Source organism: Sminthopsis crassicaudata, chromosome 4, assembly GCF_048593235.1.
Source record: "Sminthopsis crassicaudata isolate SCR6 chromosome 4, ASM4859323v1, whole genome shotgun sequence".
Lineage (NCBI taxonomy): Eukaryota > Metazoa > Chordata > Mammalia > Dasyuromorphia > Dasyuridae > Sminthopsis > Sminthopsis crassicaudata.
Window position 1 is genome coordinate 109,850,145 of NC_133620.1, and position 10,000 is coordinate 109,860,144.

A 10,000-nucleotide genomic window follows, 5' to 3' on the forward strand; every position below is an offset into this window, starting at 1 on the left:
ATGTGTGAGCTAGACCCAGGGCAGTTCATCGACCGGGCCAGGGCCCTAATTAGGGAGCAAGAAATAGCCGAAAACAAGCCGAAAAGAGAAGGCAATAAAGAGAGAGACCAAGGGCCAAACTCTTTACATTCAGAAGGCAAGCATTTGGCCGAGACCTTAAAACAGGAACTGAATACTGCCATGTCACAAGTTGTGGACACTGTGGTGAAAGTCTTTTCATCCAAACCCTCCCGCCAGCTTCCTCAGGTCTTCCCACCTCTTCAGATCCCTCAGGCAAGATTTGCAGTCAATGGGGAAAACCATAACTTCCACACCGCCAACCAGCGCCTCCAGTGCTTTGGTGACGTCATCATTCCAAACCCCCTGGACACCTTTGGCACCATGCAAATGCCCAGCTCCACAGACCAAACAGAAGCACTGCCCCTAGTTGTTCGAAAAAACTCCTCTGACCAATCTGCCTCTGGCCCGCCTGCTGGGGGCCACCACCAGTCTCTGCACCAGTCTCCACTTTCCACCACCACAGGCTTCACCACATCTTCCTTCCGCCACCCTTTCTCTCTCCCATTGATGGCCTACCCATTTCAGAATCCATTAGGTGCTCCCTCTGCCTCCTTTCCTGGGAAAGACAGAGCCTCCCCAGAATCCTTAGACTTGACTAGGGAGACAGCAAGTCTGAGGACCAAGATGTCATCCCATCATATGAACCACCACCCTTGTTCACCAGCACATCCTCCCAGCACAGCTGAAGGCCTCTCCTTGTCTCTCATAAAGTCTGAGTGTGGTGATCTCCAAGACATGTCTGATATTTCACCTTTTTCCGGAAGTGCAATATCCTTTTATTTGCCCATCAAAAAAAGGGTTTTCTGAAAAAGTTTAAATTAAGGGGACAGAGAACCATGTCGATTGAACTGATCTTACATTTTAATGTAGTTTTTGCAGTTTCTGTTTGAAAAGCAAAACAAGTCAACATCCTTGGCATTTTTTCTTTCCTAGATAGATGTAACTTTTATGATAACACACCTGCCTGGAATAAGTTACTACCAAACCTTTGCCACTAAGGAAAAAAAAGAGAATGAAATGATACTCTGTATTTAGCGCATATCTTTCCATCAATAGTTTTCTGTTGTTCCTATTCTGTTTCCATATGGAATTTAGAATTTTTTTTTTGAAGGCTCCTTTTAGGTTTCTGTCATTGTGGGAGCTAGAAAAAAAGCTTTTAAATGAAGGAATTATGGAAGTTAATTTATGGGTTTTTGAAAATCCTTTAGCATTCTCTCCCGAATATAATTTAAAACTATTAGAAAGCCATCAGAAACTTAACCAGTAACTCTATTAAATCTCACAAAGAAAATAATTGTTGCTGTAAGATTAGATGGGAAGAAAAGGTTTCACTTCTATTTTTAAGTGTGGATAATATGTATATGTATATGAATATCTATTCATATATATAATATATACATATATATATGAATCATATAGTTGTAGATATATACATGTATACATAGGTACATAGATATAAGATAGATACTGATTTATTCAGCTACATAGAATTGTCTTACCCAAAGATCTATTCTTTGGGCTTTATGCAGCTGTCTTTTATGCATGATTAACCTCTCCTCAGCCATATACAGAAATCTTTTGTCCTAACATACACAAAGCCAATAATTTTGGAAAACAAGAATATCTTACTGGAGAGATATCTTTTTATAATACTTTCAAGTTCAAATCATGTCAAAAAATTTCATGTCAAAATGTTACACCTATTTTTAGTTGGATCTGTCCTGAACTTCAACCGTATTCGATATTTGTTTCTTCCTTAGTAAATTGGTCCTTGCTTAGGAAAGTTTCCTAAAATCTTGGATATATAGGTGTTCAGTGCTACAAGGCAGGGGTTGAGTCGGTATTATTTTTTAATATTTTTGTACCTTTATTTGTAGTATTTGTGACACATTGAGATTTTCTTTTTTATAAGAAATTTCCAGATGGGTATAATATTTAGTAATTAATTTGTCTAGTATTAAATTGAGGACTTTAGGCAATAGTCATTATGACTAGAGATCAACATTTTGGTATCTAAACCCACTCTAGAGGCTTCCCCATAAGTGCAAAGTCTGAGCTCAGGTAGTTAATTTGTTTTCCTAGTTAATGAAGTCCATGCTGCCAGGGAGACCCAGAGCTACCCTTCAATATTCATTGTAATAATAGAGGAGATTTTTTTTTCGTCGACAGATTATGTCAGATGTACACAGGCATGTAACTTCTTTGGTTAGTTAAGAAGAGTCATTTCTTAATATAGGATCAGGGCATTGAGAGGTGGGGAGAGAGAGAGAGAGAGAGAGAGAGAGAGAGAGAGAGAGAGAGAGAGAGAGAGAGAGAGAGAGAGAGAGAGAGAGAGAGAGAGAGAGAGACTGACTATTTCAGCAGCATTCTTCACGTTAAAGGCTGGATGACCACGACCATTTATGGGAGACATAGTCAAGAAAATTCTTAATCAGGTATTGGTTAGATTGTTTGTCTTCTGAGATTGTTTCTAATGCCTAAAATTGATTCTATGATTCTAATTAAGAAAGAGTTGAGTTACTAAGTGACTATTGCTTTGGGGATCTAGACAGAGAATTTTAGCTTTATGTTTCTGCCTCCGTTCCCACCCTTCAATGACTTGTCTGAAAGTAGCTATTAGCCAGAAGTTCACCAGCATTTGTAACTGGCTACATAGTTGTTGAGAAAGGGCTAAGGGACCTCAGACATTTACATGCTCTCTTACCCTTGAGAAAGTGAGCTCAACCAAGTTTCTTACAGTGCTAGTTATCCTGGCATTAATTCTCTCAGCAGTCATTTAAAATGAGTAGCAGTGATAATAGGTCTTCAATTTTTAAAGTAGAAACTGAGAAGTTTTACCTGTTCTTAGGCAACATATCAAGAGTAAAGCAGTGGAAAGCCTATGCCCTGTGTCGTCTTACCAGATTTTTAACCTTCAAAATATTAGTTTTCTTTTTGAACAATTTTTTTTTTTTGTATTCCAGGTCTCCTTACCTGTTTAGTTTTGTCTTTTTTTTGGGGGGAGGGGTAGGTCCATCTTCCTAGAAAAATTTCAAAATAGCCTTAGGCATTGGCTTAGTCTTTATCTAAATCCCCTTAATGGGAAATGAAATTTTAGGGCTTAGGGCAACAGAAGCCCCTTTTATTATTATTTTTTTTTTTGCAGGAATTAAAGCAAATTTTAACTGTCCTCTTTTCAGACTAGAGACATCCTCTCTCATTCCTGTCAATTATGAGATTTTACTGAAATTCAAGGGAGGGAAAGACCCTTAACTTTCATATAAAATGTTGGTTCCCCCTTAGTACCAGGAGTTGTCTATTATTAAGAATATTTCTTTGCTTTCCGTTACTTTTACATATTTAATTTTCTGACCTTTTAAATCTTTCTTTTATGCTCCAGTGTCTCCCCTTGGTTTCTGTCTTACCCCATTTTAACTTTTTTTCTTCGTTTGTGTGCTCTTTCTGAGGAGAAAGATAGACATTCTTTTCTGCTGCCCAAAGCAGCCTGAAGCCAATTGAGAGATGGAGTATTCATGTGCCATTCCTCATTTTCCTTCTGACTCTATCTTTCAGCCACACTCTAAGCCTCCCCACAGGTCAATCTGGGCATCTAAGTTAAAATTTGATAATAGATAGATAGACTTTTCAATCTATTTGCTAAAAATCCCATGACCATTGGGAGTGATGACTTTATCTTAAGGTTCTAATTAATCTAGTCCATTTGTCTACATGCACTAGAATTAATCCCTGGAATAGATAAATAGAATTGAGTGGAAATAGAAGGTATTATTTTTCATTGTTTTGTAATTTTTAGATCAAGTCACTGCATACAAGTAGAGAATTCATTTCTTAAGGAACAATTATTTCCTCACTTCAAAGAGCAACATCTGTTCACTTCTGTAAACTAGCCAAATTAAGAACGTAGGACTATCAAAATAAAACCAGATTTAGAAGGCTCATCAGAATATGGAACTTAAGTATATGTTACACATGTATGTGGTTTGCAAAATGACATTACCTTATCCCTTCCAATTAATTGATAAAAATAGTTAATTGTGTAAGTATGGTTAAACTGGACTATAAGATGCACCTGTGCCAAAAGAGTTCATATCTTGGCTCTACAGAATGTATTCTGTATCTTTGCAAATGAATCTATTTAATCAAATATTAAGTTTTATTCAAATACCAAAAGAAACAGACAGCCAATTGTTTTTCTCCATGATGTTCCTTGTCACCCTTCCTCTTTGCATCTCAAGAAAAATAATCTTTTTTAGGCCTCAGTCATTTGCATGAAGCCAATTAAAGCACAACAGTGTCATTCTGGGGCTTTAGTGCATTTGTACAGGTGAAGATATTATCCATGATGGATAGTTTCTCCCATCTTAACTTTCTTAGGGGCATTTCAATGAATAGACTTTAAAAAAGAAAAATAAAAGATTCTAGATGTTTGAAATTGAAACAAGGATAAAATTCAGAAATCTGGTTACAAATATCAAATTATGAAGGTTTTGCTCAGAACCTCTTAGTATTTAATATTTTAGATAACTCAAATTCTCTTGTTTAGAGTAAGTAGAGACTTTGTCTATTTTTTAATATCCAAAAAAAGAAAAACCAAGAGTTTTTTGGTATTTAGGATTTTGTTTTGTTTTGTTTTTGCGTTTTTTTTGTTTGTTTATTTGGTTGGTTTATTTTCCCCCTCTTGAGTCTTGACAAGCAAAATTCAAGATTTCTACAAAGTATGAACTCTGTTGATTAAGAAAACTTCTGTACTGGTACAACTACTTGATTGCTAACATTTTGTAAAATGCTGCATGAGTACATTTCTTTTCTTTCTACAGGTACCTTAGGGAGAAAACTTATTAGGAAACAAAACAGAAAATCAGAAAAAAGGGAGGATTGTTTTGAAATTGCCGTTTTTATTAAGATGCTTTTTGTTAAGTAGACTCAATCCATTTACTGAGAACTGCAAATGAACAATTCCTTGAACCACAAACCAGTATTGGATTGGCAAAAATGGCGACTTGTGCAGCTTCTTCCTCCAACCCTCCCCACCCCGCACTTCTGTGCCCATCATTCTTCCATGAGCCTTTTTACTGCCGTTGTTTAGGTAAGGTTATATTGTACTTGGTAAATAGACAACACTCAGATTCTCAGGTTGTTTGAACACTGCTTTAGGTTCAGCTGCACTACACTGTTTCTCTGATCTTTTATGTTCCCGAGCAGATGTCTTTCATTAATTTATGGATTTATCATCTTTTCTTTTCCCCCCCTTTTTTTTTTTACACCTGGCAGCTGTCTCAAGTTTCAGCAGTTATTGTCTATTTTGCATTACACATAGAATTGAATGTCATCTGTCTTCACAAAGCTATGGCTGAGAGAATTGAGGCAAAGCCACATGAGCTGCCGGGACAGATCTTGTTTGCGTTCCATCCCCCCCACCCCCCTTTACCTCCTTAATATTTATTTGTGCTCATTTTCTTTCCTGGCCTTGAATGGAGCTTAGCTCGTGTTCAGTACAGCTGTATGTTTACTGAATCTATTCCATCATGACTCATTGTGCGTGTGTAAGTATCCTGGAAACAGCCAGTGCTTTCTTGGAAGAACACTTGCTTTTCAGCACAAGCACTTAAAAGGGAAATTAACCAATTGGTCAGTTCAATTTTATTTTATTTTATTTTTAAAAAACCAAGGATTATCCCACTGTGGGTTTTTAAATGTTTCATTAGCTATTTTTAATAGTTTATTAGAAACACATCTTTCATGGCAGTTTAATCCCAATAACACAATGAGCAAGAGATAAAGATTTATTCCAGGCCAGATTTCAACTAAACAATTCCAAGTATTGCTAGCAGGAAACATTTTTAACCAAAAGTTGACTTTGAAAGACTGAAGCATGATATGCCTTTTAATGAAAAATCTAGCTCCTGTATTGGGATCAGAACAAGATTTTTCTTTTTTCTTTTTTTAATCTAATCATAAAGAAAATCAAAATGTTTTTCCCATAGTAAGAACATTGGAAAATTTAAATGAAAATATTGACTTGATTTACACAACAAAATGTTGTCTCTTTTACACATGCTCTAAATTAAATAGTTTGGAATAGAATGGAACCCTTTCAAATGTGTAGGGTTGATTTCTGGATAGTTATATGAAAGTAAAGATAAGGTTAGAGAGATCCAAGGTCTATATCCATAGAAGTTTTGACTTGCCTAAAACTCTTATCACTAAGCAATAGGTGACAGCTTGCAACTGTTATTTCATTTACCCATTTTGACAGATGGCACTGAAGAGAGTGCAGTACTCTTTTAGGCCTCTCTATCAGTCTAATGGAGGTAGTAGCCATTGAGGTTCTCTTAGCTCTTTCCTTGGCACAAGAAGTATGTCAGTCATAAATTATCTCCTTTGTAATCATTAAGTATCTCTAACAAAACACAAGTTTAGACTGAGCTGCTTTTTCAGGTTACTGACACAGAATTAAATGTCCATGGGTTCTTTTAGTCTAGGGGCTAGGAAATGTCACTTACTTTTTATTTTTATTTTCTATGTGGAATTAAATTTCTCAGTTAAAAAAAAAAACATAGACTACCCAATTCATTAAATTTGCCTCAAAATATGCTGTTAAATACCCATGCAACCAAATAGTTAAGAGCCTATCAATGTGTAGTTAGTTGCTGGACTTAAGAACTTTTAAAAATTTCCTTTCCAGGACTGGTAATATTGCAAATTTAGTGAAGGTCATAGGAAGAGGCTTTCCTGGTCCATAATGACCTTTGTTTTGCAAGGTGTGAAATTTTGGTTGGGTGCTAGAATAAGGTTGTGTGGGGGCTTTTGTTTTTTGTTTTGTTTTTTTATTTTTCCCCCAGACTTTCCTTTCAGAGACAATCCTTAGAGAAGCTTCTAGGAAGGACCCTTAATTGACCTTGTGGGGGACCACATTGATTTTCTCCACGTGCATCTTCATTTCTGATAAATTATAAAGCCATTAATTTGCTGAGGAAATGGCAGGGCCAGCCTGCGGCACAGATGTGACCAAAGCCATCCTAACACAGAGCTCGCTGAAGAGTGCCAAGAATCTGGGGGAGACTCAGGAAGCCTCGATTGTTATGGTTAGCCTCACATTCTCTTGGGAACGGTTTTAGTTGCTTCTGTTTATGGATCTAAAAGGTAATGATGTTTCCAGATAAATAGGCCGCCTTATTTAGGGTAAATGGCCATTTATTGATCTGCTCACCCACATATATTGATTTGTTAGCCCCCAATACTCGGTCAATCTCAGTGAAGTTAACCACTACAGATAGGGAATGACAAGGATTGTTGTTGTAGTGGTGATTGTTGTTTGTTTGGCTGCTTGTTTGTTCTCCTTTTAAACAAGAACTGGACTTCTATATTTCGTTGCTTTTTCTTCCTACTTTGGTTGTCAATGCTTCCCTCCCCTTTGAGTTTTGGCTGTCATAGAAAAGTGAGCAGTTAAGACCATGCAATAATATGATAGGAACAAGGTGACTCGAGATAATTAGATTAGTATTAAAAGGCAAAATGTTCAAAATAAGGCATTTTGTATTTTTGTTCACATTAGTATAATAATTGACTATGAACACCATAGCATGGGGAGAGAGAAAAAGATAGAATTATAATTACTAAAAAGGAGGAAAAAAATCTTGGGATGGGAGTTTGTATAGCACATGTGGATCCATTTGTCTCCGTAGCAACAAGTGAACATACATCCAGCACAAAAACCTGAAAATGGAAGAGATTTGTTTTTGCCAAGAGAAAGATACTACTCCATATTTAAGTTCTTTATATTTAGTGATTTTATATAGGTAATGATCATCTTGTGCAAAGCAGTAAATCAATGATGGATGAGATGCCCTCTGCCTGGCACTTGCCTACCATTTCTAGGTCTCAGGTCTCTCTGGGTTACGGTAGTTGTCGTTACTGCTTATTGAGATGTTTTCCTTAACTACTTGAATTCTACATGCAGGAAGGACTGTCACCTAATCACTTGAAAAAAGCAAAGCTCATGTTCTTTTATACCCGTTATCCCAGCTCCAACATGCTGAAGACCTACTTCTCAGATGTGAAGGTAGGCACAATTTTAAACTTTTTATTCAAGTTCCCCTAACCCTTTGCTTTGTATTCACCTATGTATGTGGTGGTACTTTTTCACCCCTTGAAAGTTGAGATGAATGTGGAATAAGTTCATTAATAAAGACACCTGTGTTGTAATGGATTAGAAAGCCCTTGTCCTTCTGAGCAGAGGTGTGCCAGCCAAGGATGGACCTTGTGTTTCATGACAGAGGTCTGTTGTCAAGAAGTGAAATAAGTTTACGATGCCATTTGGGAGATTCAGCCTCTGGATTTTTATATATTTAAATATGTTCTCAGAGGAAATTTCAGCTGGTAATCTATGATGTGCTTTAGAGAATATTTCCCCCCCTCAGCAACTGTAAAGTGTTTCTAATTGTTTTCATTTCTGTTGGTTTTCCCCATATTTGTGCTTATGTAAGCAAACTCTAGCATCTCTTTTTTTCCCCTGTCAGAAAGGAACCGTACATTGAAATTCTCTGTGCAGTAGCTGCTTAAAAACAAAAGTGATGATTGTCTCTTATTTACAACTTAATTTGTTGTTGATGTCGAGTACACTGAGCATAAGGAGCATGAATAAAGTGACAGATCCAGGACACATTATTCAAATGAGGATATGAAAGCTGTCTGCATACAGCTGCAGCCTCCCTCATTCTACAGAATATTAGGGCCCTCCTGGTTCTCTGTGTGTGTATTTGGGGGGGGGGGGAGGCGGGGTGCACGCGCATGTGTGTGTGTTAGTGTGTGTGTGTTAAGTAATTGTTTGCATCAACTTGATGTTGTGTTAATCATCTGTAACTTTTTAAAACATAGATTGGGTTTTGATGATGATAATGGCACACATGCTATCATTATCCAAGTAACTCGATAAACATTACATTAGCTTAGAATAGTTTGTTAGGGCTGTTCTTTTTCTTTCAACCCACCCCCCTTCCACCCCCACCCCCAGCGATGTGTACAGATCCTCATTTTCCCCATCAAGAACTCCACGAATTGCCAAAATGTACTGCTCTCTGCCGGGGCCCCTCCCCCTCTCCTCCACCAAGTTGTTTTGAAACTTGGTGCCCAACTTATTTTGCTGGCCCCATTTTGGGGGCCAAACCCATTTCAGCCTCCTTCGCTGCCGTTTATTTCTAAGAAGTTCTATTTTTCCTTCTGTTTTCTTTTCAAATGTGAATCAACTTAAGCCTTATTATTTTCCCCTTTCCCTGGCGGTCCTCCTTCAGTTGAAGTCAACGGTTTCTCCTCATTCAGGGCTGCACACTGGGAAGGATGGGGATGGCAGCATAAGTCATTTCGGCACTCGCTAACCTAAATGACTGGTCAAGAATCATTAAGCACAAAAAAAAAAAAAAAAAAAAAAAAAAAAAAAGAGGCTGGGAGTCACACAGCAGGCCAAGAAAGGGGTTCGGGCTCCGAGTGCTTCCACCTGGGATAGAAAAATCGGGGGAAGCTTGTCAAACGGCTGCGAAGCAGCGAGCCTCTGGGGCCAAAGGGAGCCTCGGCTCTCTCCGGGAAGCGGGAGAGGCTGCTGGGGCCTCGGCCCAGGACCGGGGGGAGATTTTCCACAGGCGACCTCCTTGGGGGGGGGGGGAGCGTGGAAGAAGGTGGAGCGAGAGCGAGTGCATGCATGCGTGGGTATGCGTGAGTGCGGGTGTGCACGTGCAAATGTTTCACGGATGGTTGACTGATCCCAGTCTTTTGCCCATGTTGCTCCCTTCGTTCTTCTGAGTGCAGTGATCTCTAGTGTTGTGATATAATAATGACAATACCTTATATTATTTATATAGCACCTTTCATCCAGAAGGATCCCAAAGCGCTTTACAAACTGCATACATAGGGATCACTCACGTACCACTGAAATGCAGCCACCTGG

At 38.2% G+C, this 10,000-nt stretch overlaps 1 protein-coding gene across 5 annotated transcripts in view; it reads left to right on the forward strand.

The window, feature by feature from the left end:
• The window catches only part of PROX1 (prospero homeobox 1), a 58,346-nt gene that overhangs the window by 9,970 nt on the left and 38,376 nt on the right, over positions 1 to 10,000 (forward strand). For 3 of the 5 annotated variants that reach the window (XM_074309140.1, XM_074309139.1, XM_074309141.1), the window contains 3 exons: positions 1 to 828; positions 8,015 to 8,122; positions 9,915 to 10,000. The exon at positions 1 to 828 is cut by the window's left edge and continues 961 nt beyond it; the exon at positions 9,915 to 10,000 is cut by the window's right edge and continues 52 nt beyond it. In XM_074309140.1, the coding sequence (XP_074165241.1) occupies positions 1 to 828; positions 8,015 to 8,122; positions 9,915 to 10,000 (1,022 nt within the window). The remainder of the gene's footprint in view (positions 829 to 8,014; positions 8,123 to 9,914) is intronic. The other 2 variants (XM_074309142.1, XM_074309143.1) reach the window with 1 other exon arrangement.